The 21,836-nt window shown below is 40.2% G+C and overlaps 1 protein-coding gene and 1 long non-coding RNA gene across 3 annotated transcripts in view; both read right to left on the reverse strand.

Moving 5' to 3' along the window:
* Positions 1-225: 225 nt before the first annotated feature.
* LOC124407728 (myosin-13-like) overlaps positions 226-21,836 on the reverse strand; it is a 76,094-nt gene continuing 54,483 nt past the window's right edge. The window contains exons 1-9 of one of the 2 annotated variants that reach the window (XM_046884162.1): positions 4,313-5,309; positions 3,385-4,240; positions 3,180-3,288; positions 2,392-3,084; positions 2,028-2,254; positions 1,726-1,928; positions 1,179-1,468; positions 913-1,080; positions 226-485 (exon numbers count right to left, since the gene is read on the reverse strand). In XM_046884162.1, coding sequence (XP_046740118.1) covers positions 393-485; positions 913-1,080; positions 1,179-1,468; positions 1,726-1,928; positions 2,028-2,254; positions 2,392-3,084; positions 3,180-3,288; positions 3,385-4,240; positions 4,313-4,994 — 3,321 coding nt within the window. In that variant the 5' untranslated portion in view covers positions 4,995-5,309 and the 3' untranslated portion in view covers positions 226-392. Of the gene's footprint in view, positions 486-912; positions 1,081-1,178; positions 1,469-1,725; positions 1,929-2,027; positions 2,255-2,391; positions 3,085-3,179; positions 3,289-3,384; positions 4,241-4,312; positions 5,310-21,836 lie in introns of those variants that run through there. The other variant, XM_046884161.1, reaches the window with a different exon arrangement.
* LOC124407730 lies at positions 11,901-19,067 on the reverse strand. The gene is made up of 2 exons (XR_006929348.1): positions 18,043-19,067; positions 11,901-13,399 (listed from the first exon to the last, which is right to left on the reverse strand). It is a non-coding gene; the product is annotated as an uncharacterized LOC124407730 (long non-coding RNA).

Below are 21,836 nucleotides of genomic sequence, written 5' to 3' on the forward strand. Positions count from 1 at the left end.
GATCCAGTTATAGATGGCAAGAATATGATACCGAAGTCTGTATGAGCGTCGCATTGACTTATTTCAGTTTTTGGAGACCGCTGAAGGCCGTATTTATAGAATGATGGTATCAAAACAAATCCAGCTGGTCAGTGGACCACCAACTTTTGGATGCACCGAAAAATCAAAGTTACATTACAGAACATATAGTGTCGACTGGTAATTCAGGTGTAAAATACAGTTGATTTGAAAAGTTCGTATTTTTAATGAGCTGCATTGGGATACAAAATTCGTTCGTAGATGAGAATGTACTGGATACGTTCATGCTTACATATTTTACAAATGAGTATACGTAGTTAACTGTCAAAATTCGACATTATTAATGTGGTTCAACATAATTAAATTGAAAAAAATCATTTCCACGGAGGTTTATTTTTCTGCTGATCCCCTTTTGTCACCGGTTTTTGAGGAACAGAAACATATTCACTTTCTTCTTGAGGAAAGACCTAAAAGTAAATCAGATTTCAAAATGCGATACTTTTAGCTCTCCACAGTTGAATCATGGAATTCAAGTGATTTGAAATGTCATCTTGAATAGTAGCTCTGATCCAAGTATTGCGTAGAAAGTAATTTTCATTTCGTTCCACAAGATATTAATTAAATGGCTCAATGTACAGGATGCAACTCGTAATGATGCCTGATCGGCCTTGTGGCTAGGAAGAAAACTACTTTGACACATGGTGTTTCAGTTGGATGTGCACATTACTGAAAATATTTGCTTTTGGCATCTTCACATTGTTTTTCACGTGTAAATCCTGGATTTGGAATAACTCCTCACATATTGCATGTCCTGGCAATATGATCTTGCAAATTCGTTATTTTAATAACAAACATGAAATTCGCTGACTGTTTTCATTGGTGCAAATAACTTGCCTCGGAATTTGGTTGCCAAACAACACTGCTATCTTCACTGAGAAAACTCTGTTCTTTCTTCGTGTAATGCTTTCTGGGGACTTCTCTGCAAATCGGAGTTGGACTTTGGCGTGACTCAGAACACGGTGCGCGCACAAAGTTTGACTTCGGCTGTTGCATATCCAATATCTGTGAAAATATTCCAATGGCAGAATGATGCACCATACGAGATCATTTGTATGCATAAAATCCGAAAATCCATTGCTTTAAAATTGAATGCTGCATACCATTTTGATATATCTACGAAGATCGTCTTTTGGCTGATCTCTGCGGCTTGTTAATGGGGTATTTTCAGCTGAATTGTTTGATTTGGATTGTCCATCTCTTTCTTCAGGTAAACGAGCAGAAAGGAAGCCCCTTCCATCAATCACAGGCATGGAATGTGACTCTAGTCGCATAGGCTCCATAATACTACTCCCGATATTTGGGCTGGATTCTGACTTCATTGGTTGTTTATTTTCAAAAAGCTTTTCAGCATGAATACGTTGTATGGGGGTTAGATTATCCATATTACCACCTGAAAATGATCCGTTTCATACCCTTTCATAGTAAAAGTGAATCCTTTTTGTAAAGTAACAATTTAAATCTATACGGATGCGGCTATGGTAATGACAGGATTTGATAATGGTCTAAGTTACTTTCATTATGTTAGGTATATTAATTACGATAATAAAATGAGCTTTCTACACAACTATGTGGAGTATGATATTAGGTATTCGAGTGATACTATATAATTTTTCCAAAATGTAACGAGTATGAACATTTAAAACATACCGGATATAATTTGCAATGCTTGCTGCCATTGCCTTTGCATGACTGAGTGCAATTGCTCGGCAAGTTGAGTCTTGCTGGCATGTTGAGAATTCAATTTAGTGTTCAGCATTGAAACCTGTTGCATCGCCTGGGCCAATTGAATTTCATACAGCCGTTTCTCTTCCTTATGCTTCTCTTCCAATAAATTTATCTCCAGCTGATGTCTGAAAATTTTTAGTTCTTATTATTTCTGGCTTTTACTAGTTGATACAAGATTCAGGATTTTGTTTGTGGTTCTTAAAGTAGCCCAAATAAATACCTACTTATCAAGAACAGTTTTGATCTTCCTAGCTGCACATTCGGCAATTGCACGCTGTCTACTTTCCAACTCAGAGTGAAACGCTGATTCAGCTGCATCTAGTTGTGACTGAAATTCTTGGAGCTTAGCTTTCACTACTTCGTCGACTTGTTTCTGGTATACCTCCCGCAATTCTACTCTTATTCTTTCTTGTTGAGCAGCTATAGACTTTGCCTCTGCGTTAGCTGTTTTCTGGAACATAATGAAATCATTGTTCATTAATCGAGTGATGTAAGACAATTATTTGGCTCAAAATAAAATGAACTATGTAGATCAAAAATAACTTATCAATTTAAAGGATTCCGAATCATAGATTTCAGCATAACTACCTCTGCCATTTTTGCTTCATCTATGGCTGTAAGAAGCGTAGACTTATTTTGTTCCAAAATATGATTTCTATTTGTTTCCTCTTTTAATTTTAACTGAAGATTTTCCTTTTCTTGGCGAAGAACGATCAGCTCTGCTTCACAGGCGTCGAGAGCTTTATGAATTACACCCATTTCTTCTCTGACCTCACCACCTCGGAGTCTCTCTTTATTCACTTCTTGCTGAGTATTTTTCAGTGCCGTTCCAAGTTGTTGGTTGTGATCTACTACTTTGTTGTATTCAATTTTCAATTGACTATACCTATTCTCAACTTCTTGAACTAAAGATTTATAATTTTCTAGCTCATCAGCATGACTCTTTAATAAATCCACTTTTTCTTTAGTCAAGGTATCACTTTTTTCTTTATAACCACCGGCTAGATCCAGCGCTTTGGATAATTCCCCTTCGTACCGTTTAATCTGGGATTGAAGTTCAGTACATTCCACTTGATGTTTATTTTTCACGTTTTTCAGCGTTAAATGTAAGTCACTTGATTCTGCTTCCAATACTTGCCACCTCAATCTTAATTTGGTCCAAGCATTTTGAAGTCTTGTTATGACAACATTTTTTTCATTATCCACTCTCACCGCTACTGCTACTTTTTCTTGCTGTTCAAGCAGTCTTTTTTGAAGTTCCTGAATCAAGTGCTCGCAATGCTATGTACATAAAAAAAATTTATATTAGTTTTTTTAAATAAAATTGGACTGATGTTGGTCAAACTTTTCCATTCAATAGCTGAAAAGTAACATACATCTCTTCTAAATTTTTCTTCTTCCAATTTAATCCGAAGCATATCCTCTTGAGATTTACTTGGATCCGATTCCCAAAAGTCAGATAGTGTTAATAGGCGGTGTGATTTCCTGGAAAAAGAGAACCAAGCAAGTATTAATTTGATAGACATTCCATATACATAGGAGTCAATCATTATAAACAACATATTATTGAAAGAAAAGTACCTTGAGAATTCTGTATTTGTAGCTGCATCATTACCCATCTTGTGCGTTGCGTTAATATTTTCAAAAACGTGGACGTCCTCATTTGTGCAAGTCAATAAATTACCAGTGCTATAAGAGTTTCTATGAGATTGTGCAAACTGCCTTTGACCAGATTCTACATGTGTGGAATGTATAGGCGGGTAAGCTTTCGAAATATCACTATGCAAATTCGAAGCAGCAGTATTTGAAATCGTATGATTATTTGATACGTGCAAATGTGGATTGTCACTATCGACGGCTAGTGGAGGTTGATCTGTAGCAATGATTTTTTTAGTTTCATCAATATTTGTATTTGGCAAAGAATTTGACTGGCCATAAGTTTGTTTTCCCACATCCTCGTGCACAGGCATACTATCCTTACGGTTATTATTAGCTTGTTCAACCTTCTGTGGCATTGTTGGGCAACAGTTGTAACGCCAAGTTTTAAAATCAGCTATCATCTTGTCAGTCGCATCTAAATGTAGGGAATCCTCATCAAAAGCCATAGAGATGTTCGTCACGGCTGTTGGAAGAATTTGGTAAGGATCACTTAATTTAGTACATTGAGAGTTAGAGTCCAAGTGACGAACTGAGGATGCACTATTCATTCCTTGGTCCCTATCCACTTCTTTAAATCTGATATCGTTTTCGCTAATAGAATTCAGGCGGCACACATCTCCTTGATGAATCTGATACGAACTTTTGTTGCTAATCCGTTTAGCAAGCTCAGCCTCCGTTGCTTCCATTTCATGGAGAAGCTCATCAACTTCAGACAGTTCCATCTCTTTAATAGATTGTTGATCGAGCCGTGTTCCAATCGGTTTTAGACTCGCGTTAGCTAAGGGGAGTGAAAAGGAAATGCGTTCAACGGACTTGCTGTTCCGATTACATTGGCTGATTGCTTCATTACATGTGGGATTCATCGTAGTGTGCGTTTCCCTGTGTCGGGATGGGACAGACGAATGCGGGATCCCAGTGGTTTTTACATCGGTACTGGAGCTGTGGTGAATGATGGATGGCTCGGAGAACGATGTTAAGTTGTCGTGTTTGTTCCGAGGGATGAGGTTAGTATTATGAGACTCCAAAGCGTTAGTTGCATTGCTACTACTCATAGCATCAAGCTGGACGGACGTCATATCGCAGCAGTAATGATTAGTATAATTTGTTGAATGATGATGTAGATGATGATGATGACTACTGGGAGTGGTTGGAACGGAAGAAAATTGGCGGAACTTAGTCGGGCTGTTTTGTAAGCTTGAAATCTGACTTACTGATCCTGACTTATTTCTGAGCGACAGCTTGTTCTGTTTAGAAGGCGACGAGTAGCTGCCAGCCCTGATTTGAGCTTCAGTGGAACAATTTAAAAACGAGGCATCCAAACTCGTGTCCTTAGATTCAATCAGAGATATCCTATTTTCGAGGGACTGAACCTGCTCGAACAACTCTGTAACCACACCAGTGGCACCCACTCCGAGGCCGTAACCCAACTGTTCTCTGCCGAACTCTGAATCCTCGGAGTCTGACGATGGAACGAGAAATAAATCCGGAGGTATCAGCAGAAGTACGTCTGTGTCATCAGATTCACTCATCATCCATCTATTATTCTGTTCACCATTATCATTAACTATTTACTTCTTTCGCTATTTCATAGGTTAAGATTCGCTTCTCTCTACCTAACAGGTTAGTCGGAAATATTTAAACAACCTATATCTCATAATGATAAATTGCTATCGTCCTCGGTTATAACAAGGCTTAATCGGACTGCGGCATTTTGCTTGCTTCGTTTAACGCCGCTATAAACACTAATCCGCCAATAGTGGTTGAGGTTATTGTACTCGTAAACACAACTGTCAAACGACCCTGATCCGGCATCACGTTCGGTCGTTACCGCCATAGTCCCTAAACAGGTTTTACTTAAGCTGGATTTCCATCGGCACCAAAATGCTGCCGCCGTATTTTGTTACGTTGTTTTCAACCAATAGGATTATACTGCCCAGTTCTTGACCAATAGGAAGGTCGATAAATTGGGGCGTGCATACTCAGTGCACATTAGATGGCGCTTCCCTGCTCTACGGGTATTTCTATTGGTCAAGAACTCTGCAGCAAAATACTACGGCAGCATTTTCCCGCCGGTAAGAATCCAGCCTTACTGGCCTTACCGTGTTAGCTGGTAGTAGCGACATCGGCCGGCGAAATGCTACACCAAGAATATTCCGGTGATAAAGACAGTTTAAAATCTGTTTCACCTTGTGGACGCCTTCCGTTTCAAAATCTTTGATTCTTGAGGCAACCGCCTGTCCAGTATCACAAATTCTTTCGAACAATCGCTTGACAAATATACGATTTTTCGTGTCCTCGATACTTTAGTTTTAGAGGTAATTAAATTTCTCCTCTGACCATGCAAATCCGAGCATATTTTTGTTGAATCAGCCTTAGTGATATTGAAAATAACTATCCATTTGACCAATCAACCTATTTCACCGCATTTGGATACCCTGCACAATGTTTTTGTATCACTCATTCATTTCAAATATAGAGAATTTATTATCATACAAGCCGTCGTACATATGTACGCTCACATAGGTCAGAGAATTAAATAATCACACCTTAACTGTTATAACAGTTATTTGTGAACTGTATAAGGATTATTTAGTGATATATAAGAGGTGCTTTATAATGTCATTTAGCGACTGAGAACTCACGTATTTGCAGAATGGCAATTGAGCATCTGTCGGTGGCAGGTTGGCGGTTGACTGAATTCGTCTCTTCTAATGTTACATCATTTGAATCTTCAAATTATAAAAAGTACTATCATCTATAAGGAAAATATATTATAAACACATCTACGTCTACGGTATTGAAAACTATAATAAATCGGTCGATCGTTTTTTTTTTGATAATGAATGTAATTCGTTGGACGTCGTATGATATGGATAGAATATAATATGACTACACGATGCGGCATTCGTGGAGACAGGCTCGATACGAATCTTTATAGTGCATTCATCACTATCTCCAGTCTCAACCCTTGGGGCGCGGCCGACGTGTTAACCCCCCTGCAGATGACAAGTTAGCTAGCATATAGTCGATGTAAAGCGTCTGTTCATAGCGACTTCCTAGGTGGTTCACCTATCAGGTTGTCAACTATTATTTGACTGTTCAACGGCGGCATATGGTCGACGCAAAAAATGACACAATAGGATTGTCTGGAATTCGACGAACAGAGGTCATTTATTCGACGATATATTTAAGTCAACGTTGAGTCCACCGTAATGTCTGCGAATGTCCTCTAAAACGTTAAATTGAATTCTGATCGGATAGGCTAGACGGTAAAAAGACATTGTATCTATACAGTCACGGACGTAAGGCAGCTGAAGCAGCTCGTAAAAAATGGATCCCGGTCAATGCGTAGACGACAAAGAGGCGAGTTGCAATAACGAAAATTTCGCAATCTGTTCTCGAAGTAAGTTCTTTGGCAGGTAATGCAACGATTTCGTGCAACCTTAATATGCGTACTGATTCGACCAGCTGATGACGTTCCACCGGCTGATCATAACACTTATCGACTCATTCGAAACTCGAATAGATCCGTGTTTCAACTTGCATTACGTACGGGAATAGGTAAGCTGAATGTGCATTGGTTTACCAACCCCATAATGTATCATTATGCCGATCCAACCGTAAGTTATTGGAATCCAAAGTGCTGGAGTGAATGTACAAACCGCTTGGCCCTGGCTGGCAAGCATTAATGAACGATAAGCCGTGAATTCACTCGATAGCACTTTGGAACTCAATAACATGCCCGCGTGTCTATGTGCATAGGTTGAATTTGGGATCATGATAACGGCACATGATCAGGTACCCATCTCGCTTCAACATACGTGTATACGGACATAATCCTACAACTTTATCCAGCGACTGTATAAATTAAAAGCAGACTGACCATATGAATGCAATTTGCAAGCATTATTACAGAAACGTGTAGATTTGTAAGTGAGAGTTGTATGGTGGTACTTAGAAAACCAATTAGCTTTTCCCCCTCATCAATTCTCATACGTAGGACAGGTACAAATTCTCGAATGGGATCATTAATAATGATTATAGAATAATTCAAGGTAAACTATAACTCTCTCGACAGGCCGTGCAGTGAGCTTAGGTTAGTTCTGGACCCTGCAACCTAGTCGGAGGACAGTTTGGCAGATTTAGGCTCCCTGGAGGTTGACCGTCAGCAGTGCCCGTAAGTGCATTAGAATCAACGTTATTACATGTAATAAGCAGGTATTCATAGTTGATGATTTGGTTTTACGCGTGCGAACCCGCAATCATGTAAATTCGTAAGCAATTGAATCTGCCGACGAGATGGAAGAGGATTGCAAGTGTTCCCATCTGTATATTCGAAAATAGACGTCCAGCTTTGCGAATTCGACAATTTGATTCCGGGACGATGTTCCCGACGATACCGGTGACACGAATCTTGTTTTCACAACCGGAACGCGAAGCACGGGGGTTGAGGCGATAGGTTCCGCCGCTTGCACCGCTACTTCTCAATTTCTCTAGGGATTCCGCAAATAGAGGTACGTGAGCCACGTGCATATTGCGATATTTATTTGCTTACCTTTTTCTCCGCAGGTACATATATGTGTATACACATACTCATGCCACGCACACCTATTTATGACAATTTAGATCTATGCTGTACGCACGTACCTTCAGATTACAGTAAAACTGTATGTTCTCGCCGCACGTGTTTGGCCGTATATGACGTGTGTACGATGTACGTAGGGTAGGTACGTCGGTTGAGAGAAGGGGGCACGATATTGTGCACGAATAAAAACGTAACAATCAAAGAGCCGGAATTTAGTAGAGGGACAGTGAAGTACAATAAATGTATTGCCTTGTACGTACCTTCAAGACTCGGCATCGAACGCCAGCCGCGAGGCAATATTGCTCTTCCTCTCTTTTTATATTTCCTTCCGTTATTTTCACCGCTTCAAAGTTTTGAAAACATATACGAGTTTGAAGATATACTTTTCTTCAGTCACGACTTCTCTACGTGTAACCTAGTTTGAAAACTTTTTCATCGCCAGTTTACAATATCCTAATTATTGAATACTATCATTGTTGGCGGTCTATAAATATAACCTACATTTCCCATATTTCTTTTTGAATACGCGTTTCTAGAACGGCATTCGACAGAGTGAATTTCTGTGAATTCTCAAGGGCTAAAGTTGATACTGAAAGCAAATTATTGATTATAAAAGTCTACAAGTAATAAAATAAACGATATTATATTCCAAGTATTACATAGAGACGGCATCTGAAAGTGGCCAATGAATTGTCTCGATGATATATTTACCTCACACGTTGACGTATTCCAAAACTGAACTCTGCAATATCGGATATATTCAGAGCTGCGTCGAGTTGTCATCTGTGGATAAGTCGATACGGACAGAATCAATCTGCAATCAATGACCAAGGACGATGGCAATACGTGGAAACCAAGAAGTGGGCGCCAATGTGGATTGTCTTGGGGTAGTAAAAGTTTATACGAGTAACGGTTTATAGCTTCTCGAGTACATACGACTGGGCAGAGCAGTATAAGGACGAGATTATGGGAGTAATAGTAAATAAAGTAGTAGGAAACTATATAGAAGATAAGACTAAAGGTCTACATTTTCTCCTCCTTTTACACAGATCTCATTCTTCCTCCTGTTTATTCTTCTCTGCTGTGAGGATGACTCCGCTTTTTACTGTATTCCTATTCTTGGTTGAATTACGCTCTTTCAAGCCGTATACGCCGCGCTTTTTATTTCTTAGAACACATTCTTGATGGTTACTTAAAACTGGTCGTTACGCCGGACACGGACTATATAGGTATATACTACAAGAGGCAAGGTCTCTACGTCGAAGTAACCACTTCTGAAACTGACCATTCGTGCCCTGTGAGTTTATTCTTAACACGGTAATAACATTTGGCGAGATCTCGATCGTGATTTTTCGTTCAATTACCGTGAACGGTTTGCAATATCGGGTTCGATCAGTGATGTATTTCAACAATTTGCTATTTATCATTTTCTGCGAACTGCATGAAGAATAAAAAATTTCCAACGTTTTTTCAGCTGCTTACACGTAATAATTTCTCAGTGTGTCTACAAATTTAACGTTCATTTCGATTATGAATTTATGAATTCACCAATTCTGCAAGTATATGTACCCGAGGTTCTGTTGATTCCGACAAACGTTTGCATCGCATCGAATATTGAATTACCGTCGAAATCAAGAGTTATTGTTCGAATGTGATGAATTATTCTGCTAACTGACTGCACGCGGGAAAGGTACTCAAGCGATTGGTTCTGACGTTATCACCGTTGTGACAACTTGGCGTCGCTGGCATGAGCGCGTGGCAATTTTCTTTCGAGTTCTTTCGATAAAATGTTACTGGCATCTTTTTAAGTGTCGTAGCCGCGTATAGTGCCGGAGGTTGAGCTATTTATCTTGGAGGTCCAGTATGTGGCCAGGCTAGCTGGTGAGTATGGCGAATCACTCGGTTTACTTTATGTGTTGCAAATAGCTTTTTTACGGCGAAGTACCCGTTTTCTGCAGCATGAGCGCTCGTTAGCTTCCTTGCACGTGTGAAATTAATCCCATAACTCCGCGCGGTAAGAAATATACGACAGACTTATACGCATCGTGAACACATTTCGATTGCCCCATAATCGGTGTGAATTTTATTTTATACACATCACAACACGATCGCACTCATTTTTTCATCATAAGTATATTACATGCACGTATATAAACATATATATATATATATATAGGGTATATATATCCTCTATTACTCGAAGGGAGTTCTTATTTCATGAATTTAGCAACACCGCGTGTGTGCAAATGGGACATATTACGAAACGCAAACCGATAACGTTAAATTATAGCAGAGCATAGCATTTCAATACATACAAATTGTATAACGACAGGATTATTTGTAGCGACGAAAAAGGTACTGTGAGATGAATTATAGGTATAATACTGTGAAATCGCCGGTATTGAAAATGATATAATATTATCAATATCACGAGATAGATCGCATATACTCACGTGCTCGATATGTTTGGAGATTTTAATGGTGCAGTTGTCATAGCGGCAATTAAACTTTTACAATGCTGACGGACATGCTGGTCCGTGTATATCGATAGGGCGGTGCCCGAGGCAACTCGTCGGTGGTTTAGCCTCGTATCTGGTCCAACGGATATAGCGACATTAGTAGTGCTTACTCCTGTATCGATTATATATCCGGCCGGGAGTTATGAGCTGTAGGCTATTAACGTCGTTAGGCCCCCAAATTTAATTATTCCACCTCCGAAATCCACGTAGAACTGCAGCACTTACCATGATGGGGTGAAATTAAAAACATGCAGTAAAACAAAGGACTTGGAATTGGAAAATTTTTAATTTTCGATCTCACACTATGTACAGTACACGTATACGTATTATACTCGGGGATGATTTAAGCAGCGCGAAGTACATAGAAAACTGCAACGCCAAAGGTAAGCTCCTCGACGTTTTATTACCTCGAAACGCTTTGCTCGCTAGATTTTCGAATGACTTTTATCGGTTCGATACGATTCCCCTTCTTTCCGACGAGAATTCACCGTCAAGAAAGTGAATATAACAAAGATTACCACGTATTTACCTTTTATTCTGCAGGATTCGATGCCTCACAACGATCAATATTATAGGCAACTGAATTTCTATAACGGTCCAGTCAAGCGTACTTGCACCGATCAAAGATACAGGCTACTAAAATAAAAATAAACATCTCGCAGTGGACGCGTTTATGTACCAACTCACGTAGATATGAGACAATAATACGTGGTGGCACATATTGATAATACTTAGTCGCTGACAATGAAATTCAACTTGTACGCCTCAAACTCTCATCCACTTCATCGAAACGCCTCAGTTATACGAATGTATTTGTAACGAGACGCTTTGAGGACCTGTACACAATTATAAGACAGTGAAAAAGGTAGTGCATTCATTGTTAATTCTTCCAGTTGAATATCCGCGAAAAATATATATTTTGCACACAGAGAATAAAAAACCAGATTTCACTAAAAACTGCAAGAACAGAGGGATCCATCAGGATACAAAATCAGGGTCGAAACGTTGACACAAAGCAAAATTTTTCTTTGATGACCATCTATATCTATGATCCTTCCTACATACACATTCGAGGTTAAGATTATTTCTATAAGACCTACTATATTTAAAGTAAAAAATATCGTTGAGATGAGCATGTTTTTTTTACCAAAAACCTTTACGTGTCCCTCTTTGCCTGCAGTTTTGAGTAAAATCTACTCATTTTCTTCTCTCCGCGTGTATACAAGAAGTGTCAAATTGATCGGACACGCCGTCAACACGAATGCAAATTACCATATATGTCCTGCGTAACAAAATTCTACCGCATCTGGACGTTAATTTTGAGAATTTGAAAAAAATCTTGTCCGAGCTAGTTCGTTTTCGCACGGAGTTTCTTACATAGAATTTACAGTTCAAGCAACGTATCCTTAGTCATGTAAAATTCAGGGCGCGTAATCGTAGTTCGTACAACATCCAGACCATCCAACCGGATCGGAACGTGTCTGCGTGCGAGGCGAGGCAAAGCACCCGAAGAACACGAAGGTCAGCCTACAGGGTATGTGCCCAACGGTGGTCACGCGTGACGGTGTATCTTGTTGGTTAATTAATTTTTCACCGGAATAGGAAGCGATTTGCCAACTGTGGTTCTTTCCGTAATTAAACTCCGAATATGGGATCGTCTTTCGTCTCTCGGCCTCGTAGAGAAACGAAGGTCTTCGGCCCAAAGGGTTTCCCCGAGATTCAACCCAGCTATATATATACATTTAGCACATACGTACGAACGAGTTATTTTTCTTTTGTTAATGGTGATGGTTTCGTTCAGCCGAAACAGGGTTTCGTGTGTTTTGTAATCTAATACAGCTGCGGCAGTGAGAAGAACAACTTTGCACTAAATATACAGGCATGCACATTATGTATTATATACGTTGGTATAGCGCAGTTGCTAGAGTGTTGCTGCCAACTTTCTTGTTGAGGGTACTCAGCTCTAATCGATGGAAAGCGATAGAGTTAGTGTCGTTAGTGCTGGCGCGTTTCACTCGGATCTAGAGCGAGCTGCTCGGCGCGGTGGCAAGTTAACATACACATAAAGGTACCTACCCACCTACCTACCTACCTACCAACGACACCGTGGCATTAAGTATTTATCGTGTCAGCGCCACCTCATAAAAAAGCCAAATAAAGAGAAAAGGTTGCTGGATTGGCGGAAGAGCTTATCTCTCCCCTCGGCCGTTGCGAACTGCTCTTTAACGCGGTTCTTTCCTCCCTCGGCGAACCAGTCTTATTTCAGTTTGGTCCTTTAAAACGTCAGGGATCAACGGCGCCGGACCCTTTTAGATCTTGCTCACGTGCGGTTCCCTTAAATTTACGTATTCGCCGTTCGGGAGTCCGAAGCAATATAATGGAAGGACGGCCAACTGCTCGAGGCTAGCGAGATATTCCCTGCCCTCCTCCCCTCGGACCCCTCATTTCCTCACTTACTTCTCCCCCTGCACGTATACGCACGTATACATATTCCCATGTACATAATCCATACATACATACATACATAGATACATAGATACATACATACATACATATATGTATACATGTCCGGGATATACGGGCTCGCCGGGATATAAAGGGGAACCATTGGGACCGAGTGTACGCTTTGATGTCTCGACGATCGACGCTGGGTATTCAGGGATACCTACATAGTTTCGACGGATCGACCCTCCAGATATTTTCAAATATATCCATCTTCCGAATCCGCGAACCCCGATGGCCGACATTAGAGTTCTACGGCTACTCGATCATTTGATTGATAATTCATCACCCTCCTAATAACAAGGGGATGCTGTGCGGTAAGCACCAGAGGCTTGAAGAAAAGCACGATCATTGTTATTACGTATAAATATTCATGAGACCTTCTTTCATTCAATCGTTATCTATACGTACATACACTCAACTTGAGATAGTGATACTCGAGGAGATATATAGGCGCAGGGAGTGATTTTCTATTCCTGAAACGATGAAACACGAGCGACGCGAGGGAATGGAAAAAGGATTAATTTCAAAACTCGGCGTTTTAAATAAAGATTCCTTAACTCGGTAAAAAATAATCAGCCAACAACACACGACAATCATTCGCAGCCCCGAATCGAAGGAAGTTTTCATTTCGCCGTCGAGTTTTTAAAACGCGGCTTCGTGATGCGGAGTATAATCTTGATAGGGTGCACGGCTGCTCACTTTCGGCCCTTCGTCATCTCCCAGCCCCTACTTCCTGCCCGTTTGCCGCCTTTGCGCCGGAGAGAGAGCACTTGTATCGATTATCGAGTCGAGAATTGAAAGTGCACGCTCTGCTGGATTCGGATTTCGAATGCTGTTGTTACTTCGAAGAAAAGGAAGGAGATGGGGGTGGGGGACGAATGCAAGGCACACAAGGAGACGGCAAGGTCCGAAAGTTTTTCCAAAACTTTTCTCGCCCCGCTTTGTGCGCCGGGCGCGCCAAAAATTCTCGTACTCTGAGCGAGAAACAAAGTCCTATGTAACTACTACCAGCCCGCCTTCGTTCTTTCGCCCCCCTCGTCGGGCTTGAGTATAAGCTTTTGTTTGGATGATTCGGAGCCGGTGTAGTTGGGCTTGCCCAAGTCGAGAGAAGAAATACACTCGCGCGGATGGGCGGAGAACGTTCCTTGTTCGTTTCGCCCCGGTATCTTCAAACAGCCCGATTCCACCGGTAGCTCTCATGTATAATACCTACTTGGAAGTGAAGCCGAGGCTTGTTTGCGAGGATTCACCGCGAAGAGTCATCCTGTGTGTTCACGGCTGATTCCATTCCACCTCTGGAAAAGGCAACGGTCTTCGAAAATGGAGGAAAAAAGTTGCTGATGAAAGAGAAGAAAAAGTGTGAAAATGTTGACAAAATATTGGGAAAAAAAGAAGATGATCTCTTAAAGCCTTGCCTTCCCGTGCCGTTAATAATATGCTATGGCTTGGGGTGCAGGTTATCTCCAGCCGTTTGCATAGAGAATTTCTTCCTCGTAGTTTGGTCTTCGCTTGATGCACAGTTGGTTTCAAAAAGAGCTGCGAAACCGAGGCACGAAGGAGGGACGAAGCAGCAAAATACCGGGTGAGAGTCGAGAGAGAAAGATAGAGATACGGGAGTGAAAACTGGTGTGGTTTCTTCTTATGTACCCTCTACAACTTGTTTGGTCTTTTTGGGCTGTTTATTTATTTACTTTTTCTTCAGCTCCAGTGCGAATTATTTCTTTTCTCGAAATACGAGTATTGCAGTAGCTAAGAATGTTATTCACTGCCACGGTCCACCTACCCTGGCACCCCAGCTTCCTTGCAGGATGCAAGTGAGACGTTAGCATCGCACCCGGAGTTTCTGGTAAAACGTATTCCGTGAGTTCCACGTTTTATAAGACCGAAGTTTAGGAGCCTTTGCGACAAACTAAAGGCGGGATACCGTGTATGGAGTATTCCGTCTCAACTCGAACGTAGAAATGCTATGTTTTTTTTCTAATCCCCTTTTCATTTGTTTCAATAAAATATTTTTCCTTATAAGAACCGATTTCATGATGCATATCGTATTTCTAACACAGCGAAATTTTATTTTAATGCAATTAAATGTAATTTTAGAATGATTCTTTCACCAAAGGTTTCTATTCATTTTCATTCTTTATATCATGATACCGAATGGAGTGAAAAATTTGAAGTAACTCACGGCCGATACGTTATTTTGCTACATGAATTGTGCACGAGGTTATGAAATTCAGGAAACTCTGAAATATGATTTGATATGGAATGCGCCATACACATGTATTATTATACATACATCGTGCATCTAGCTGTATTTTGTTTGGAGTTTTGGAATGAACATAAATTATTCGCGCAACGAGAGAGCCTTATGAATCACGCGTGCTTCCGATGTCGGATATGATCGTTTATTCTGCAGCGGAACACGATACCGCTTTTCCGTATACAAATAGCAACGGTGATATCTACACATATCTATCCAACAAAATGCGTCAACTTTTTTAGGGACAGAAGCAGCCAAAAGGACGTCCAAGTTTTGCTTTTCGTACATGTTGCCGTGTTCGAGTAAAAATGTTAGTTCTTGCGAAGTGCCATGAAACGTATCGACGATTTTGATATCGGTAAGTACATGACACATCTCTTTTTTTAATTTCCAATTTATTCATATCATATTGCAAATGCATTTTTATTTTTTCGATATTACTACAATTTCTTTTCTCTTCGTTATTGTTATTTATATAATATATATATTTATTTATTTACCTGTATATAAGTGTTCACACTAAATATCTTTGTTATTCCCGTATAAGTGTGGCGATTACTTTGGCATAAGAGAGTTGCTCTGGTACACTCATACCCACAACAAGATCAGCTGAGGAGCAAATTTTCTATGCACGTGGCTTGGATGTATAATTACGATAATTGTAGAATATATAAATTTCACATTGAGCAAGTTCAAACCCTGACTAATTAACCTGTACATTAAGGTGGTTGAAAAAAAGGTTTTTTTCGCTCTTCCCCCTCAAATGCTGATGGTAAAAAGATCCTGTCGAAAGATGAGCTCTCTAGCTCAAGTCTAAAAGGTCGTTATTTCAATTTTTACTACCCATTCAGTAAACATGGAAAAATTTCATTTATTGTTAAAAATTAAAATACTCGTAAACTGTGAAATATTTTTTCAATTCATGCATAGATCCTTGAAGCTTATTTTTCAAGCTTTCCAAACCTCTAGAATAAAGCATAGTTATCATCAGAATACTACTAGGAGCGAAAAAAAACTTTTTTTGAACCACCCTAACGTACGTACATACATTCGATGTCTAGAAAATGAAAACCTTGTAATCGACGATTAGTCAAAATATTTACAGCACTTAATTACTTCGGATGGCGAGGGTTTAATAATGTATTTACTTACGACGTTACAAGGTGTGCCTATATGTATACCTTATGCATCTATTTGCTGCACGATTATTTGTATCATTTCCAAGCTTGCTCTCCACCGTTTCATTCTCAAACGTATGTCTAAGATATTTAGCTGATGAACACTCGAATAAATGATTTTTTAGTGCTACTTTAACCACAGATAGGTTTTAATTAGCTGCTACAAGCCTCTCTTGACTCATTCGCAAAGGTATTACCGTAAAACGTATGTGTACATATAATTACACGGAAACTTTAATTATTGTTCGTATATACATACAGTCTTAATTTAACTAATGATCGTAATATTAATAATAAGGATGGTTAAAAGTGTGAGCTTCGAGTCCACTGCGGACACTTTCTCTTATTCAACCCCAGTCGAGTGAAAAGTGATATTGCAATTCATGAGTCTGAGAAGTAGATCGACTTTCATCATCCCGCACGCGATGTGCTATCATGGCATCCAATATCTTACGTATTTTATCGAGATTATAGAAATTTTGAAGCCTTTTCCCGGGTCCGCAAGACCGTAGACTGGAGTATAAGGTATACCTATGTGTGAGATGGAAATCAAAACTCTATCTTGGGCAATAAACCAGCGAGGGTGGACGAAAACACATAAATTGTCGTCTTTGGCAATTTCACTACCTACGGGAATTACCGCTAGCAGTTATTCGCAACGATCTGTTCCTTGACGGCTGGAGAATGCAAAATAAAAGGAATGATGATGAAAAAAGAAATGACGTTACGTCGAGAACACAGACGCATTTTACGAGTACCGCGGCCGCATAGTTTGCTTAGAATTATTATTATTTTCCGTCATATTACGTATAGTAGTAATAACGTACAAATACAATATCCATAACGAAAAACATATTATATGACACATATTCCCCAGCTGAAAATACGTGTTATTTTGATTTGTGCTTATACAGTATACGGCATTAAAGCCACACGTCAATTATTGGCTGGCAACTTTGCTCAAAGTATATACAATACAACATACGTGTATAATTTTCGTTTCCCACAGAGTCCTTGGCGTATGAAAATATCGCGGGAGAAATATAAGTTTAACGAACGTGTGGCAATTTGAGTGCGGAAGAAAATGCCTAGCTGTAACATAATTATGGCAAATACAATGGAAGAGAAAGATTTATAAACTAATACCGGAAATTGATACTATAGAACCCATCGTGCTTCTGAAGAGATACCATGTCAAGGCATTTCAGACTATAAGTCTGAATAATATAAGTGACAAAATGTTGCGAAGCGTACGAACGACATACCTAGATTGTACAACTGTGGGTAGGACCGACCGCTCGACCGTCAGCCCCGTGTCGTAAAAAAGGGGAAAAGAAGTCGGACATTCGGGAACGGAGAAAAGGAGCTTTCCCCGACTGTTTCTTTCTTCGCAAACTGTATACGTATATTATACCTACCCACCTCATACCTAGCCGCGACTAACTCGAAACGGCCGAGTTTCCATATGAAAGGTTTTTCCGAAAGTTATCTTGTATTATCAAACTTTCTATTGACCAAACTTCTTTTTTTTCTTACCTAAGCTACCTGGTGTTACGCCCTGGTTGGCCTTTGTTCGCGACGAGGTTGCACATCGGCGAGTCAGAGGGCGAGGCTTGAGGTCGCAAGCTCTCTCGGCTCTACTCTGCAAGCTCTTGAAGCTCCATTTCCCTCAAAGCGTGCAGCCTCCTTCGTTGGCTTTGAGTCAGAGCACCCGGATCACTTAATAGCTGACGGAGATAAATACTTCGTGGGGTGGAGAATGGGGGTGGGGGCGAGGGGTGGGGACCAGGCACAGATGCAAAACTCGGTCCGGCTCCGTTTCCGTCGATCCAACCTTTTTGCATTGGCAGTTCCATCCATCACAGTCACTCCGCGAGTTTCTTTGTTTTTCAAACTCGAAACTATTAGCCCCCCGAGGGTGTGTCTTGGTTTCGAACGGAGGAAAGAAAATGTTGCAAACGACTGTTCCGGCCCGAGGATTGAACTTCATTTCACTTTTTGCTCCCTCTTCTTTTTACCACCGCATTTCCATCCAGGGGAGAGAAGGAAAAAAAGTAAAACCCCCTCCCTGCTACGCCCCTCCGAAGTCCAATGAACGGTACAGGTAGACCAGCTTCTGATACTTGAACTGCAGTACACGTATAGCCGCGTACAATGCCTTGGCTTTCTTGCGGGCATTGAAAAAGAAAGAAGTAAAATAATAATAGGAAACCCAGTGCAGAGGATTGTTACAATAAGCTGATATCTTAATCCTGGACGAAACTCCGGTGAAATTTATGGGCTGCGGAGCGAAAAAGAATAATGAAAAAAATGATGAAAAAGAGAGGAAAGAGAGAAAGAAAGAAAGTAAAATAAAAGTTGGTACACGAATCCGTTTCCTAACAATAACACCGCGGGCGTCAAGTTTCTGTACGAACGTCCTCCGAGAAGCAGGCGGCGTGTTAAATTAGTAGCTGGGAAACCGCGTGGGATATTATATCGAACTGTGTGCTTTTCAGGTTAAATCACAAATCGAATTTAATAATTATCATTGCGTAATAGGGGATACTTTTAGTTGTTAGGCTTGTACGATATTTCCAACCAGTACTAATAACTACATCGAATTTTCACCCTTATTAGGTAAGATTATTCGAATCTGAAGAACAACGAATTGGAAAAATGTAATGATCCAAAATTTTCTAGTTTTTGTCTCAATGCGCAGTCTGTTGATTAACACGTTTACCTGAAATTTATGGTACGTGCGTCGTTAAATGTGAGATTGCCGAACAAAAGTCGTGTTCTCGAAACAGGATTTATATCTATGAATTGCTATTTTTTGATTGGTTTTGTTTCCCCGTGGATCAAAGCCTCGCCGAATCCAGCTCAGCTATTTTTTTGCGTTAATATTATCGCACGGAGTTGCGATAAATTCGCAAAAAATTGCTAACCACAAAGCGACCGCAGGCTCACGTTTCAGCGAAGGTTTTACCGGCTTTGGCACATTGATTCGTGTCAAACAAAGGCGAGTTGGATTTTTCGGAAAGTAAGAAGAAAGCCTGAGCGTATAATTCTGGGCGAGTGGAGTGAGTGTCATCAATTATTAATAATTAAACATTTTAACATTAACTTCAACATGCATCTAAGCCTACGCCGTTGACGTTATGTATCATAATTATGTATAAAAAGACATTGAACGTTGGGAGTTTCAAAGTTCTCGAAAACGAAGTTTGTCTAAAGTAATTGGACAAATTATACCCGCCAGCGGTGCAGAAATATTTGTATATTTTGTTTAAACAGTAAACATCCAATTACCATAATTCATTCAACGCTGGCGTCCAAGATTGTACCTGCAAGTTTTTCTGCAGTCACATGAAAAACAACAACTTTATATATACGTCTGCAATCTACGGAAACTTACAATTGTTTTTGTAAACCTTAAATAACCGCAGATCAATGGATTCGCGACTTCAAATTTGATCTGAACATGCTCATACAAACTTTTTTCACACCAAGTAAAGGTTATTCGCATCGTTTGACACTATAACTCTCAACGAAAATATTCAATGCAGTTATTGCTTGTGGGTAGAACTTCCTCAGAAGCAAAATCTGCAGTTATTTGTAAGATTCGTTGTTAATTTTAACAATAATGTGGTATACTTAACATTAACGTACTTATTATTATATACATCGAATTGAATAAATAATGCATCATATCCTGCAATGGTACATCACAGATATATCAAGCTTACTTTTTGATCATATTATAGTAATTCCGGTCTTTATACGTGCATTTATTGTATTCCCCCTCTCTTTTTAACAACTTTATCGTGTAAAATCAAATGACCGTGATCTTCCACATACTTCTTCCATAACTTAGAACGCTCATCTTTTACAGAATTTTTCTTTCGACCTGAACAAACTTTTTAGGGGGTTACACGGTGAAAAATCGCAAATTACTTTTTTCTGAAACACCCTAGTGTAGATCTCATGACATTTTTGAGTATCGGAGATTGATCATTTTTATACATACACACCGCGGGTGTAGGATCGTTTTGAAAACAAACCGGGTGAAATATCGTCATCCGTGAAGCTGTAAGCCTTAAATGTATATATTCAGCATTTGATTATATCTCGCCACACGAATTAAAGCTAAAGTCGTAACGTTCGTAACAAGGTAGACCAAAAGTCAATGATTTATACTTTGTACTGCAATGAATCGCATGTAGTTGGAAAAGTTATATACGCGATCAATTAAACCTCTTGCGCTAATGGCAAAGCATGGAAGTTATAGTTTTGGCAACATTAAATAACAAAGGTATCGCGTTTTATTTCCAACAGCACTGAAAATTCGGGGATTTCAATGGCTGTGATTAAATTACACACTTTCGCACATGACTACTGCCGGAATTTAACAACAAAAAGACACGCGAAAGCCCCCGAAACTCATTACGAAAATTAAACGATAATTAGGAAACAGGGGTGGCCGTCTTACGGATCCAGACGGTTTAGTGAAAAGATACGTACCTAACGATAAGTCATCTCTGCATCTGAAATACCGAGTAGATAACTCACTCTCGGCTCGGATTCTCAGCAATACGCCGATTTTGATAACATTTTTAATAAAGTTCAGACACGGCCTCTACCAACTCACGCGTCATTTCCCATTTCCTCTCCTCGCATCCTGCCACACCCACGCCATCCTTTTCCGTTCGTCCCGAGTGCGCGGCTTGAACCTGGATTCTGGGTCATTTGTGTCACCAATCGCTGGTGCGTCGCGCTCTCGTGGAAGACTGAGACTTATCGATGGAGGGCGATAGAAAAATATTGTCCAACCGCTCCCTCCCGAACCCGGAAGCAATGGGTTCGAAGGCTCCTGAGGATCCGGAAGGTCTTGGCGTCATTCTTCTCTTTGGTTGATTCATATTTGAGCCACTAGGCAGGGTTTTCTCCGAACACGGTCAATGTGATGCAGCGATAGTTTTTCGGCCTCTGCTTTTTTCCCGAATTCCAGATCGCCTCCCCGGAATATTTTCCGGGGGTGTGAAATGTTTTATTTTCTCAAAACCTTTCGCCGGAAGTTTTATACCCTCGCGCATACCCACGTAAGCTATACAAACGCTGCAGAGGAACCGGGATTATTTTTACGAATAACCTTATAGCGTTTGTTTTTTCTCCCGATACTTTCTCTCCCTCCTCGCCAAACTGGGTTCATAATAAAGTCGAGTGAATCGGTGCACCTTCAAGAAAATTGACGGCCAATAATTCGAGGGACGAAAAAAATAAACTTTACACGCGGTGATTCTCGCTCCTTCCTTCCTTCCTTCCTTCCTTCCTTCCATCGGTTACCATGG

Source organism: Diprion similis, chromosome 6 (genome assembly GCF_021155765.1).
Source record: "Diprion similis isolate iyDipSimi1 chromosome 6, iyDipSimi1.1, whole genome shotgun sequence".
In the NCBI taxonomy this organism is placed as follows: Eukaryota; Metazoa; Arthropoda; class Insecta; order Hymenoptera; family Diprionidae; genus Diprion; species Diprion similis.